The 16525-nt window shown below is 39.2% G+C and overlaps 2 protein-coding genes across 5 annotated transcripts in view; one reads left to right on the top strand and one right to left on the bottom strand.

Annotated features, from left to right (window-relative positions):
* The window catches only part of INSYN2A (inhibitory synaptic factor 2A), a 52726-nt gene extending 40194 nt beyond the window's left edge, over positions 1–12532 (top strand). For 2 of the 3 annotated variants that reach the window (XM_075612252.1, XM_075612251.1), the window contains 2 exons: positions 859–930; positions 8968–12532. In XM_075612252.1, the coding sequence (XP_075468367.1) occupies positions 859–930; positions 8968–9151 (256 nt within the window). In that variant the 3' untranslated portion in view covers positions 9152–12532. The remainder of the gene's footprint in view (positions 1–858; positions 931–8967) is intronic. The other variant, XM_075612253.1, reaches the window with a different exon arrangement.
* DOCK1 (dedicator of cytokinesis 1) overlaps positions 1–16525 on the bottom strand; it is a 279647-nt gene that overhangs the window by 141107 nt on the left and 122015 nt on the right. The window lies entirely within an intron of this gene.

Below are 16525 nucleotides of genomic sequence, written 5' to 3' on the forward strand. Positions count from 1 at the left end.
TCAGTACCTGGGACTCTCACCCCAAGTCCTGACCAGACCAGACTAGCTTTTTAAACACTGTTGCAGGGGCTGATAGTACTGACATTTACATTACTAGAGACAGCCCCCCTTCCATGGCTACTTAAATAACATTTTAAAGCAGTAGTGCGCATTTATATCATTCAGTACTCATTTATAAGTTAATTTTTTATGATTAACTGATGCAGGGTTTTACGGGAATTTGGTAAAGTTCGCCCCGGTTCTTTATTTAGTTCCCTAGAGCTACGGAATTCCGTGTAAGGATCTTCTGCCGATTCCAGAGAATCCTTATATTTGTTTTCTCCTTGAATTACATTATGGCATTGCACCATTGGTAATATCCAGTCCTTTCTTCTCCATGTCTCTCAGACTATTGTACCTAAAATCAGATTTCTAGAAGATTGACTCATGATTGTCAATATTGCACATTTCACTGAAATTGACAACTGCGCAGCATACGTCAACTAAAGTGTTATGCATGTTGATTTAAAAAAAAAAAATGGTCACATGCTTTACATATTAAAATAAGGGGGGAAAGGGGAGAAAGGGGGGAGGGATGTAGTATTGCTGTTTTTTTAAATAAATTAAAATAAAGAAAAAAAAAAAAACTAAGCCATGATTGTGGCTGCTTTACTGACTCCGTTAATCTTTTTGCACAAATTACCTTTACTATACATTTTCCATCATAGTCACTCTTCCAAAGATTTTGTCTACAAATGAAAAGTTATGCAAACAGAAACCGGAAAATACTACCATCAATCACATCTACATCTATTATACCATAATGAAAATATAAAGAAAAATGTAAGAATTAACTACCACGTGCTATTTTTCTTATAGGCTCTCATATCGGACTGGTCAAGATACAGCAAACTGCGACACATGCAGGAATAGTGCATGCATTATCTATAGGTATGTCAAAAATCTTTATCATTAAAAGAATGTTTTACCCATCTCTATAACTCAGAGGTGGCCAACTCAAGTCCTCAAGAGCCACCCACGGGTGAGGTTTTCAGGATATCCCTGCTTCTGCACAGGTGGCTCACTTGTGCTGAAGCAGGGATATCCTGAAAACCTCACCTGTTCGTGGTCCTAGAGGACTGGAGTTGGCCACCTTTGCTCTAACTTCTGCTTTGCAGACCATAGGTATCCTTGTTAAACACAATTTTAGGCACCAAAAAAAAAACCAGATTCTATAAAACGCTATGATACATAGTCAGTCAAGACCAGATAATAAGTGCAAAGAAGCAACCTATGAATATAGACTATCTTTAGCCAATAAAAGTCTTCTCGTCATAAAATTGAGGAATAGAAACTTGTGTGTTTCAGAGTAGTCTTCAAATGCCAGAGTATTAATCAATAATATACAGTAATAAAATGATAAAAGAATCACAGCAGTACAAAACAGTCTCATGAAATGTAACATTCTGGATAAGAACTGAGAACATTGCCTGTAGAATCTACCTTGGGAATATATGCTGCCAACAGATAATACAATTACTTGGCATGATGATGCTATACCCAATATGAAACGCTTTGCTATACATATATTTTCTTTAATATGGAATAATATAAAAACACTAAGTTATATACAGTCTTAGCAATTAGTGGGTTTTGGAACACACATGTGAATGAATAGTTTGCAAATAAGATATCTTCCCCCCAGAGGCGGGGTAGAGATGTACAGTATCTGCCTCTACATGCATGGGAAATATATATTTATTTTTTGGACTTTTTTTGTGGATTTTTTTTTCCCCCAACTATAATTATTAGGACACTTTTTTTAACCAGATTTAACTGCACTGTAGCTTATACATAGCACATAGTGTGTCTTAAATGTTAACTCTTTATGTCACAGACCCCATGCTGTTGGTTGCAGCATTTTTTGTTTCCCCATCTTTCTATGCAGTGGAAGAAATACATAAGACAGTATAATATTGGTAGTGTAGGACCTGCTGAAATGGGGTTACCGTGTCTTGGTTGTAGGCTTAAAATATCTAAAGTATTCTACTAAATGACCCATATTTATGAAGAAAGATAATAGGTACAAATATATATTAATCAGCAGTGGTGTGCAATCTTTTTCCCATGTGCCCCCCTGCCGGCTCTCCCCCCACACCTCCTCACCCCCCCCCTTCCTTACCTTGGCTTCGGCGTTCTGACGTCACGACGACGCGTTGCCAGAAGGGATCTGAGCCAAAGTAAGTGAAGTTACAGGGGCCTTTGCCGCTCCCCAAGGCATTTAACTTAAATGCCTTGGGGGAAGAGTGCGGGGCCTCATCAACCGCCGCGCCCCACCCCCCCTGCCTGAAAAATCTTGCGCCCCACAGTTAGATGATGTTTCAGCTTCCTATTGGACAACCATTTAAATGTCCATGAAGTAACACCGGCAACCAAATCTGTCCGGACCTCGGAATACATGGGCATTGTATGCGGTAACACTGTACGTACCAAGATGCCGTTTCCAACAAACAAATGTAACCCAATGATACAGGACTTTATCTTTTACTACCACATTCTGGAGAAGGAAACCATCTGAAATCTTTATTAGGATTTATGGGCTTTTTCTAGATCAGCCGACGGGACTGATTGTGCCATTTAATGGGAAATGTGGCTGATAAAAGCTCTAGTTTTGCAATTATTGAAGTGAAACTTCTTTAGTGGCACCTCATTCGTGATGGGACAAAAATGGATTGTGGGGATAGAAAATGAAACGGATGTGACGTCACAGTGCTGGCAGTTGAGGCCGGGCTGAGTTCTGGCAAATCACATGCGGCGGCACGCCGCCGCCGCCGCTCCTAACCGTTTCGTTTCAGCTCCTAATCGTCTTTGTTCCCCCCCACACGGCCGCTTACACACTCCCACCCACTCAACATTTACTTGCCGCCGCAGCTCCTAACAAGCGCCGCTCCCCCCACCCGCTGACATGCGGCGGCTCCCCCTTAAAATGTAATCGCCGCCGCCACTCCTCAGAGACCCGGTGCCGGACCGCAGCCCGAGGAGATACAGCCACTTCTAACTGCCGCCGTTCCCCGCCCATTAATATGCTGCGCATGCCCGGTAGTCATGGCGACGCTCAAGACGCCAGGACTCTCCTCACAGGGACACTGAAGCCCACACTGCTCCCCGGGGCCCTATGCAGGCCCTGATCTCCTGCGGCCTCTCCTCCCGGTGCATGCCCCGGCCGAGGCATAGAACTGCTCCTGCTCCGGTAACGGGGGGGGAGGGGGAGGAGGGGGGTGATGAGTGCGCTGCGTCCCCCATGTCACCCACAGCACCATCAGAAGCCTCTGAGTCAGCTCCAGCTGACGATGACGCACTTCTCCCTCTCCCCCCGCCGACACTGCCTCCCTCCCCCCGCCGACACTGCCTCCATCTCCTCTGTGCCGCGATCTGGTAGGAAGGGGGGGCGGACTGCTGAAAGGGTCTGGGGGCAGGAAAAGGGTGCTGCAGGGAAAGGATAAGGGTGCTGGGGGGAGGACAAGTGTGCTGGGGAGAGTCAGGAGAGAGGGGGGCAGGACACGCACACACACACACTGACACACACACACACTGACTGACACACATACACACTGACTGACACACACACACACACACACACTAACACACTGATACACATACACACGCACACACACTAACACACTGATACACATACACACGCACGCACACTGACTGACACACGCACACCGACTGACACACACACACACACACACGCACGCACACTCTGACACACGCACACTGACTGACACACATACACTCACTGACTGACACACATACACACTGACTGATACACACGCACACTGACACACATACACACACTGACCGACACAGAGAGACATTCACACAACACAGAGAGAGAGAGACATACACTGACACACACACACACACACACACACACACACACTGACTGACACACACGCAAACACTGACTGACACACATGCACACACTGACTGACACACATGCACACACTGACTGACACACATGCACACACTGACTGACACACATGCACACACTGACACACACACTGACTGACACACACACACACACTGACTGATACAGAGAGACATTCACACAACACAGAGAGAGACATACTGACTGACACACACACACACACACACATTGACTGACACACACACACACACACTGACTGACACACATGCACACACTGACTGACACACATGCACACACTGACTGACACACATGCACACACTGACTGACACACATGCACAAACTGACTGACACACATGCACACACTGACACACACACACACACACACTGACTGATACAGAGAGACATTCACACAACACAGAGAGAGACATACTGACTGACACACACACACACACACATTGACTGACACATACACAAACACACACATTGACTGACACACTCACACAAGCACACACTGACTGACACACATGCACACACTGACTGACACACATGCACACACTGACTGACACACATGCACACACTGACTGACACACATACATACTCTCAGACTGACACACATACATACTCTCAGACTGACACACATACATACCCAAACACACATACATACTCTCTGACTGACACACATACATACTCTCAGACTGACACACATACATACCCAAACACACATACATACTCACTGACTGACACACATACATACTCACTGAGCACGCGCGTTATAAGTCAATTTCTGTGACAAAAGTCAAAGACGTTTCACTTACTATGCGCGTGCACAGCACACACAGCTTTTTTTTTTTAAATGGTGCATGTTACCAAAAGTAGCCAGTATATTGTTTCTCACAACAATCCTACACGTTCTAAAGCAGGGGTGGCCAACTCTAGTCCTCAAGGGCCACCAACAGGTCAGCTTTTCAGGATATCCCTGCTTCAGCACAGTGATTAAGCCACCTGTGCTGAAGCAGGGAAATCCTGAAAAAAACCTGACCTTTTCTAAAGTCTTTTCTTGAACCCTTTTGCAATGTGTTGTAGGTCCCTTTGGTAGCAAAAGAATGAATAACTCCTTTATTCTTTAAAGTTAATACTCATGACTCAAGACTATATTGGAATACATGGTTCCTGTGGACACTGAGCACCGTTATTTAGAATTTGCTTCTATTTTTTCATTTGTGTGAATAGTAACATAGTTTGCCTGTAACAATGAGTTCCTTTAAGAACAGCAACTCTTCACATTGTCAGTTCAGGACATTTCAATGTTATAAAACCGTGAAACCAAAATAATAATAATTCCTTCCGTTTTGTGAAAAGCAAAAGGGACAAGGATTTGTTTGTTATTTACCTGTAGTGCCAGAAATAGATTTTTGAGGTATTTGCCCTGACTTGTCAAAAAGTGTCCCAAATCCTTTATCCATCTATTATGCTTAGCACAGGAGGAGACGGTAGTATTGTATGCATCATATGGTGGGATTGACTTTTCATAAACTATTAGGTTAGATTTATAGTATTTAAGACCTAAAATATATCGAATTGGACAGTCTCCAACATAAAATAAATATGTTGAAGAAGGTAAAGCTGTTTAAATGCCATTATAAATTAAAAACAAAACAAAATTTACAATGGTGCTTTTCTAGAGAAGGGTTGTGCAATCTCGGGGGGGGGGTGGGGGGGAAGAGAAGAGGAGGAGAGCACAGCATTTACAGAGGCCCCGCGCTCTCTACCAAAGCATTTAAATTAAATGCCTGGGGAGGCGCGAGGCCTCTGTAAGTCTCTCTTACTTGGTCTCAGCTGCCTATTCGGCGACGCATCGTCATGACAACGCGGCGTCAAATAGCAACGCAACATCACATGATGCTGCCATGTCACGGAGCCGGTGAGAAGCAAGGATTGGAGAGCAAACATAAAAATTTGCGCATCCCTGTTCTATAGATCACTTTTTCAGAAGATATTCTATATGAATGCTAGTCATGGCATATGTGTTATAGATCATAGGCTGATGATAAGAATTATAGCCTAAAGCAGTAAAATTCCAGGCATTATTGAAATTCCTGCTCTCCTATTGTTTAAAATTCAAGGTATTATTCATTCAGTAATGCCCGGAATTTTTGCAGCTTGAAATGTGTTTATTTCCAGCCAATCAGCTTTTCCTTTTGTCAGAACAGCTCTGAGACAGTGTGTGTGTGTATACACAGAGAGTTTGGATAGAGATAACTGCAGTTTAAGCGTATATAGAGGTGCTTTAATGTATTTACGATTTTATTTTAATTTAAAAAAAAATCTATATAACTATACAAAAGTGTCTTATTTATTTAAAAAAAAGTAGAGTAATAATCCCTTCAGAACAGGGCATTACTGGCCAATAATGCCCTGGCTGTCTGCTCTCCAACCCCCCACCTACCTGCTCTCTGGCTTCGGCACTAACTGTCATGATGCCACGTCAACGCGTCACTGAAAAGCAGGTAAGAGAAGTTATAGAGGTCTCACCCCTCCCCCGGCATTTAATTTAAATGCCTTGGGGAAGAGGGTGGGGCTTCTGTAAACGCCACGCCCCCCCCCCAAAAAAAATCCAAACGCCCCCCCCAGTTTGCGCACTCCTGGGTGAAAGCACAAGTTTCTTATTATAAAAGCATTATTCCAAAATAACGTGTTAGGTCATTTATATATATTTTAATGTATTACATGCAGTATGTATACGATTTGTTCTATTATAATTTAAATCTGTACAAACCACTGATGCCGAAGATGGACCTACAGTATTTATTTTCTACCCAAAAAGATATATGTTTGTCTGATGGAACATTCAATAAAGCAGAGGTCTTGTGAACACACTTTGCCATATAAAATATTAATGGTAAAAATCTGGTAAAGTTAGCCTTTCCTTAATTTTAGAGAGCATTCATTTTCACAAAGCTATTGTGCGTTGCATTCTGTAGGTTTTTTTGTTTGTTTTTTATATTAAGCTTGTTTATATGGTACCTTATAGTTTAACCATAAAGAATATTTCAAACACAACAAAATATAGGAGTCTGGTACATAAAGCAGAAAATAGAATTTAGAATCATGCATTTGAATGACCTTAATTTAATTATACTGTATGGTTGAGAGATTACAGCACCATGATAATACAAACTAGTCATTTTAAGCAATTTTACACTCTGCTATGTATTTAAATTTAACAACTAGTAAAATAAATTAATTGCAAAAAAAAAAAAAAAAAAAAACATTGAGAGAAAAGTATGGGGGAGGAGAGGAACCTCACACAATGTTTGGGAACATAATTACGGTTATTCCATTCACCCGTGATACTGCCACCTACTGTGCATTATCATTAAAAAAAAATAATTGTCACAAATATTTATTACTAAATGACATGAGAAATGTGTGAACTTCGATACAGATCTCAGATGATTCCAGAATTGTGCTTGTTTGATTTGATGGTAAATAACCAAGGGGAAGCTTTGTGTACGGGAATTCTATTCTACAAATATTTAACCACAGATCTCCATTGGATCTCCATTGGATCTCCAACTGTCTCAAACAGAAAAACCCGTGTTAATAAAAAAAAACAAGAGTTTCTTTTTCTAAAACTGACACAGTGATTCCCAACTCCAGTCCTCAATTACATTTAACAGTCCAGATTTTAAGGATATCCCTGCTTGAACACAGGTGGTTTAATCAAAATGCTTTAACCAGTGATTGAGCCACCTACCTATCCTTAAAACCTACATTATTAGTTGTACTTGAGGCCTGGAATTCTAAAACAAAAAGGTGTCCGTTCAGTTTTCTTAAAGAAGGAGTAAGGGGAAGTTGTAGGAATTCTTAACTTTATTCATAGATATTACAATTTAAATTCATAATAATGATTTATATATACAGTAAACACATTTATTTTTGTCTGCTGCCTCGACATATATAGGACAATTGAATTGATTGGAAGCTGAATAGCCATATCATGATTGCTTGGAACGTTGAATATTAAGTGCTTGCAACTTTGTTCTTACATCTGCAAGAACTGATGACGTTGTAACTTTGGCTGCGCCCCATAACGTGTCCACCGGGCACGGGGGGAGGCGGATTATGAACATTAGGGACCCCCGGTTAAGGAGATGTATTTCTGTTGACCGTGGTGAATTTTCTTACGTTGTATCCACATTTTGACATACTGATAACCATCAAGGCTCTACAAATGGTTCTAAAGTGATATGAATGCCAATTTGGTGGCTTATTCCCTATGCTAAATTCTTGTAGTTTTATTAACTGTAAATAATTTCATTAATTTTTTTTTTTATTTCAAACAAAGTATCTGGTGAATGCCCATTTTGTGCCACAATAAGAAATTTTTATTAGAACATTTCAATAGTGGAAAATATGTAATAGTACTGTACTTAATAATTTGAGTCCTGTATTTTTTATATATTATTCATAATCCAAGCACAACATTTTTTTTTTAATGGTGAAATCTTGCTGAAGACAGCACAGAAATGGCAGATTTGTACCAGAAAAAGAATAAACGATTAGGAACACTTAAATATTTGTAAAAAAATCAGTGGATCTTTGTAAATTGTAACAAAGTTAAATCAAAAAGACAAATAACTGTCTTAAATATTTCTAACAGCATGGCAAACCTAGATCTATGAGCCAAACATTGAAAGGCAAAACAATACATTGCTCAGATTAAACAAATACGGCTTTCATTCTAATTAAGTACTTAATACTAAAATCTCATATACAGATGTTTCTGAAGATTTATTTTATGCCAACTTTAGGATATGCATTTTAATTTAAACCTGATGGGTTTAGGACATGACTAGAAGGCTAAAATTGATACATACTGTACCCAGATTGATAGTCTGTACCCTAACAACGCTCAAGGAACTGAAACACTCTCCTGCGAGAATGTCTCTTTTCCATCACAGGTTACAGAGCCCTATTCTGAATGATAATACAGCAAGTACCTTAAGTGTTTTGCTTTAAAAAATATATATATATTTATTTTGTTTACTTTTCAGTGTTGAACTGGATTTTAAGCAGCAAGAAGACAAACTACAACCAGTCTTGAAAAAACTACATCCCATTGAGGAAACTCAGGTCGCCCCTTTGCCTTATCCTGCAGAGAGTTATACATCAACTCCCAAGCAAAAATCCAAAACAGAATCGAAAAAGCATGGAAGATGGAAACTCTGGTTTCTTTAGCTGAATCTGCTGGAAATTGAGCCTGTGGCCTTCTTAGGCACATATCTGAAATTCAACAAATGATTTACAAAGGGATCTTGGTAGCATCACGTTATCGGGAAGTAACTGGTTATTATGGGCAGTATGCAGTACCTACTGTGCGTACCAAAAAGGCCTTTATACTTGCAACTTATTTGCAGAAGCAAGGTATAAAATCATAACATGACAACTTTTACTAGCAGTTCACTTTGCGGGATGTGAAGTCTGAATTTAAATTTATATTGTCAAGTAAAAAAAAAAAGTCAATCTTTTTTTTGGTTTGGAACAAGTTGTTTGTTCAACATGAAAATCTAAGGCTATAATTCAGTTCATAGCTCATACTGTAGTCATGGTTTTTAAGCCTTTATGTTTAAAATACTGATCTGAGAAGAAACATCAAAGCCTTACATTAACAAGGGGTCTTTCATTTTACATTTCGTCTTGAAAACAAGCAGGGGATGAGTGCAATTTTCAGCACATCGAAATCGGGAGAAAGCACAAATTTTCAAACGGTCCGAGACCACTGAAAATCTCAAAGATGTAACTATACATGTATGTTTGCCTTCCTGTGCTACAGAATAACATCATCAAGTGATTACCTTCCATAGTTACTTTTACAGTCTTTATTTAGAATCATTATACAAATGCCATTCAGACATCCCAAAGTCAGAACATGCCTTTAACTACATTGTTTGACGACAGGGTCAAGGCCGTTGGGACACTATGTTTTTCTTAGATCTTCTGAATAATGTTTTGGTACCCAAATACTAAAACTATTTTAAAAAAAAGTGTTTGGGTTATTATCCTTGGAATAATGTTGATCGCCACATTAGAATGTTTTGTAATCTACAGTCTAAAATGCCATAATTGTAAAAGAAGCCAAGATTTTTATTTATTTATTTTAGCATTATGCTTTGTTACAATAGTTCATAGAGATCTACAACTTTTTCAATAAAACTGTAAAATTTAGATAAGTGTAACTTACATTTATTATTCAACGACTGGTAAACATAATTCAGAAAGCAAAATATGTTAATTGGCAGTTTTTAGTTAATTTTAAAAGGAACACATGAAACATTACATTTTATCGTTAAGGCATACAATGTTAAGTAAAAAAAAAAATCATTTTACGTCTTCGCACAACCTTACAATCTTGAGTAAAGATATGATTGTCTAAATATTTATTTTGCTAATATCAGAATTCTTCATTAATACAGTATCATATGTAATGGAATACAGCTGGTATACTCTTTATCAGGGATGCTCAACTCCAGTTCTCAAGCCCCATCCTCCAACAGGTTAGGTTTTCAGGATATTGCCGCTTCTGCACAGGTGGCTCAATCAGAGACTGCCTAGACTGAGCCCCTAATTGAGTCACCTGTGCTGAAGCTGGGATAGCCTGAAAAACGGACCTGTTGCGGGGGGCTTGAGAACTGAAGTTGAGCACCTCTGTTCTTTATGGTGAAAACAACCACTTAAAAAATGATCAATATTTGCAATATTAATGTATCCTGTGGCTGTGCTTTGTTTCAAAGTTTAGATTTGCATTCATAAGGTTGCAGATCATTATCTGGACAATAGCCTCCAAAAAATAAGGCACAGATCTGTTGTTACCAAATAATTGTAAGTTGCAAAACAAATGCATATATTTCCAAAAAAAGCATCAATAAAACTCTCCATACCCATTTCAAGGGGTATTTCCTCGTGAACGTAAAAAAATAAATAACTGCAGCAACTCGTTGCCTTCATGGCAATGCAATTATCTAAGCCAGGGCTGCTCAACTGAATCTGGGATATCCTGAAACCTGACCTGTTGGGGGGACTTGAGTTGAGTACCCCTGATCTAAGTTGCCTATCGATCGGCAAAGATCTTGCTTCTTAGAGCGCCCAATGTGGCTGTCAATTTCAGAAGAGGATAACATTTAGCTTCCTAAATAATTGCTATAGCAACCCAAGGAAGATTAATACACTATAAAAAACATTAAAAGGGGCATAAAGAGCAGGTATTATCTAATACCACACAACAGATTTATTTTAAAAAAAAAACCATAGTATTTTGAACAAAATGTTGCTTTAATGTCTTTGAAAACTGAAATCACTTCAGGTTTCAAGAAAATAAGTTAAGTCATAAAAATTACTGTTTATTGGCAGCACCAAAACAGCTTAACTAAAACATGATTGTCAATACAAAGCGGTTTATAACTGTGATAGAATTTTAAACTCCTTGAGAAACCAGAAGCGAAGCTCCACCACCCAATGCCATGAGGAGCAATGCAGAGGAGGGGGAAGGGTTTGTTATTTTTAATCACTATGTGATAACATGCAGCAAGTTCCTGGGTTCTTCTGTGTTAGATCCATCTTGTAAGAAACATGTAATCATGCCCAGGTCACATTATGCTTTCTCGAAAATGTGATGGTTGTTCAATAGGGCTACTAACTGTACATAAACATAAATATTACATTATTTTTGTGTATGAACTAGTATGTGAAAAGGAATAGTGGTAATCCGCCAAGAAGGAAGTGCAATTGTTTTCTTTGCTGGGAGGAAAGGGTGAAGAAATTACTGTATTTTATAATGTTTTTAAGTAAAGATACATATGTTTATATTGCAGAATTCAACCTTCTTTGTTTTAATGTCCCTTAAACAAAATATAGCCCAAATATATGATAATTCTTCTGAATATAAAGGGACATTCAATAAATGAATTAACAGAATAATAAATCAAACAAATGTAATTTTGGTTTAATTAGACGTCAAAATGTGCTATTTTTTTAAAGAAACAAACTGATGCATTCTGACATTTATGCAAATAAACATCTGCTTTTCACACAATCAGAACAAACAGTGCTGTTTTAGATTTCAATCTGATCGCTGTTCTGATATGGTGTACAACCACTTTACGTAATATTATGTTCATTGTTTCTAGGTAAACACGGTAAGTTAACTGCATATAGTTTCTAAAATTACAATTTGTATTGTTAAGAAATTTAACAAAATAAAATGTATTTGAAAATGCTTCACATCTATGGTTTATGGATATATGCTTTCTACAGCACAAGAACATATACTTAACGTAAAATGCAGAGTCAGGTGAAAATGCGCGAAAATATGGCAAAATGTAATATTGTATGGAAAAGCATAACTCATTGTTTATGAAACTGAATAAATCAAAGCTAGATTTCAATAACAGAGTTCATGCTGCAGAAAGACTTATACTCTCAAATGTATATGTGTAATCAGAATGCATTATAATGCTGTGTAAGAAAAGCTTGAGGCACTAATGTACTCCAGTCTTCCGTTTCCTACACCTGAGTTTATGAATGTATAATAAATGGCATAATTCAAAAGCAGCTTTAAAATCAAAACAATGCACTATTATTTAATGTATGATGTCATTCCTAGAAAAGCAATAAGAATATTAAGATGAAATACAGAAAGCTAGAAAAGAGGAAACCTAATACAAATATAACCAATTTGCTTATGGGAGAGTAAGAAAGAGCAAGTAATAACAAAATGACAAGGTATCAGCCAACGGTCTACGACATTTTGATGCGGTCGTTTTGTCGTGACCAAATGGCCACTGCCGCTTCGCTGTAACTCACCCCGCCACCGGAACCTGCTGCCGTCGGCCACTTTGCCGCTTCGGATAAGTGCCTAAACACCCTACCCTAAGCCCTTACCCTAAAACCCCATACCCTAAATGCTAAAACACCTTAAAATTAACCACCTACCCTAAATGTCTTACGTTGTTTTCAGTTATTTATTTATTAAAGTGTTATGGTTGGAGACGGCAAGGCAGCATAGTAGCCTTCCATTGGCATGTGACATGTTGCTATTTCACAGACACACATTTATCTTCTACAGTTTTTGTTTAAGGTTACAGTCAAAAGAAAGACATTCAGAAAACTAGACAGGGGCTCAGATATTTTGACAGTTGTTCTGAGATTGGACCAGGGAAGCTAGAAAAGCCTTGACTTTTGTCTACTGTAATGAACTCTATTTTGTCATTTAAACTTGATCCATTTATACACTTGAAGCACACGGCATCTGCCTCCATTGCACTCGGAACAGTAAGGCAGAATAATACATTTTCTCTGGCTCTTAACTACACCATAAAATAACTTGCAAGGCAAAATATTTTTTCAGTCCGGGATCCCCTTGTTCTATCTTCTGCCCGGACAAACTCATTTTAGCATTGTGAGGGCACACACATTTCTGCTACTTGTATACTTTCAGTGTGTTTTAACTCTATGTTGACAATGTTCAATTGAGTTGTAACTATGCTACACAAATTAAAGCAGCAGTCAGTACGAAGCACCATTTTTTATTTTCATTATACAGCTCAACCCCGTTATAATGCGATCTGCTACAACGCGGATCCGCTTATAACGCTGTCTGAGCGTGGCTCCCGATTTAAAAACATCTGCAAGGTTTTTCCCGCAAAATGGCCGCCGCGCGAGGACTTACCCGGCATCTGCAGCTCTCTCCTCTCTCCCTGCTTCATCAGGCTGTGTCAACGTGCGCGGCACACATCTCCAAGGATATATATCTATATCTGTCTATATATATGTATATATATATCAGTACTGTGCAGTATAAGTTAAGTTTGATAATAGAATTAATGACATCCCACCAATCCTATGGTGTAGCAGATAAAGAATCGGTACTAGGTGTATGAAGGGTCATGGGTTCGATTCCTGCATGATATGCTAAAATTATTCGTGTGTGTGTCCAATAGAAATAAAGCATTGAATGTTATTAAAAAAAATAAAAACCTGGATGCAGCCTGATGAAGCAGGGTGAGAGGAGAGAGCTGCAGATGCCAGGTAAGTCCACGCGCGGTGGCCATTTCGCAATTCCGATTGTAACGCAGTCTCATTATGTGGACCCTGAGCACCGCATTATAACGGGGTTCAGCTGTATATATTTTTTTTACGTCTTATCCTTTTTAACTTGCATTAGAAAGCAAGATCAACCCTAAAAAGCTCTTCAAGTACCATAATAGCAAAAAGGTTTGAAAAGAGAATATAGGACCCTTTCAGTGTGAGATGGGCAGGCAAATTAATGGATATAAGGAGGTGGAGGTATTAAATACATTATTTGCCTCTGTATTTACCAAAAAGAGGAGTTAATAGCAAAAATATTCCAACAGGAGGAGGCCACCACCTCTGTATTAACAAATAATTGGTTAAATGAGGAATAAGTGCATAGGCAGCGGCTTGATAAAATTAAAGTAAATAAAGCACCTGCCCATGATGGCATACACCCAAGGGTTCTTAAGGGGCTACGTTCAGTAATAGCCAAACCATTATATTTAATATTCAAGGATTCCATTTGCACAAGCTCAGTACCACAAGCATGGCATAGGTACTTATATTGAAACAGGGAGCTAGATCACAACCGGGGAATTACAGACCTGTAAACCTGACATCAATAGAGGGGGAAGCTACTTAAAAGTTTAGATGGGGAAAATATTGAGAAATACCTAATAGATAACACAATTATTAGTAACAGCGTGCATAGATTTATGAAGGATAGATCATGCCAAACTAACCTCATTAGTTTCTTTGAGGAGAGAAGAATGAATTTAGACCAGGGTAATGCAGTTGATATGGTCTACTTAGATTTTGCAAAAGCTTTTGATACGGTGCCACACAAGAGGTTAGTGTACAAAATAAATGAAGTTGGTTTCTGTAAAAATATTTGTACCTGAAAACTGGTTGAAGGATAGACCACAGAGTTGCCATAAATTGAACCTTTTCAGGTTGGTTTAAAGTTATGAGTGGAGTACCTCAAGGTTCGGTACTGTGACCACTGCTTTTTAACTTGTTTATTAATTGCCTTGAGGTTGGCATAGAGGGCAAAGTCTCCATCTTTGCTAATGATACTAAATTGTGTAAGGTACTAAAATCAGAGCACAATATAATTTCTCTCCAGAAAAACTTGGATAAACTGGAAACTTGAGCAGATAAATGGCAGATGTAGTTTAATAAAGATAAATGTAAGGTTATGTACTTAGGAAACAAGAATAATATGGCTACTTACAAATGACATGGGGCAAAATTAGATTAATCCTTGGAGATAGATTTGGTAGTGCTTCTAGACAGCAGGCTTGGCAATAGTGCCCAATATCAGGCAAAAGCTACAACGGCAAAGAAGATCTTATCTTGCATTAAACGTGTTACGGATGGAAGGGAAGAAAGAATAATTATTCCACTGTATAAAGGATTAGTAACACCACACCTTGAATACAAAGTACAGCTTTGGGCACCACTCCATAAAAAATACATTATGGAACTAGAAAAAGTACAGAGAAGGGCCACCAAATTAATAAAGGGGATGGAAAATCTAATTTAGCTAACCTCTCCTCATAAATCAGATTTGTTTACATTAGAAAAGATGCATCTGACTTCCGGTATGGCATCAGTGAGAACAGTTGCAGGTGACTAAGGTCCAGTGTAGCCTCGCTCTGTAAAGCAAAATCGCACTGGAAAAAACTAATCAAGAAAAAAAGAAAAAACAGTGATCCACAGTGCAGACCCTGGAGCACTATCTGGGAAGCAAATCGCTTGGAACAGCTAAGCAGAATAGAGCAGAGAAAAGCGAGAAGAAAACAGATTCTCCTAAGGCTGGGGTCATGGTGCCTGCGCCCGTGACGTCACCCGCTTGAAGCGGGTGCTTTATCCGCCCATGGTACGCGTGCCATCCGTGGGCATGTCTAGGGGCGTGCCAGTGACGTCACGGAGCTGGTTCGCCCTCATTGGGCGAACCGCTCACATGACTGGCGTGTCGCGCCAAGAAATCAGTTTGAACTGATTTCTTGCTCAATGCGCGCCCCCTCCCGTTTCCGCGCGATCGCCACACGGACGCGAACACTGCATTAAGGCAGTCTGTTCGCTCAGCGTGCGGACACGCCCAGACGGTCTGCGGTACCATGGCCCCCGCCTTAGATGGCCTCTGAGAAAAAAGTTACAAGGCAGAGAAATAAAAGAACAACAGGATACAGCCCTTAAAGAGACAGGCTCTGAATATGCTGCTACTGGTATGTCCAAAGCTCTTGCAAAAGAGTTAATGCCTGCATTAAATAAAAGGTTTGACTCCCTGCAAATGTCCCTTTAAGATTTTAAAGATGAACTCTCCTTGCAAAATGTAAGATTGGGGGAGGTGGAGACCAGAGTGAGAGATTTGCAAAATGATTTGGGAGAAACTCAGTCAGAAGTCCAGAAACTAAAAAAAAGAAAAATCAAGTCTTGGAGGAAAAGGTAGAGAATCTTGAAAATAGATCCAGGAGGAGTAATATAAGAATTATTAGGATACCAGTCTGTAAAACCATATCAACATGGATTTCTGCTCAA

The sequence above is a fragment of the Ascaphus truei genome, chromosome 8 (assembly GCF_040206685.1).
Source record: "Ascaphus truei isolate aAscTru1 chromosome 8, aAscTru1.hap1, whole genome shotgun sequence".
Lineage (NCBI taxonomy): Eukaryota > Metazoa > Chordata > Amphibia > Anura > Ascaphidae > Ascaphus > Ascaphus truei.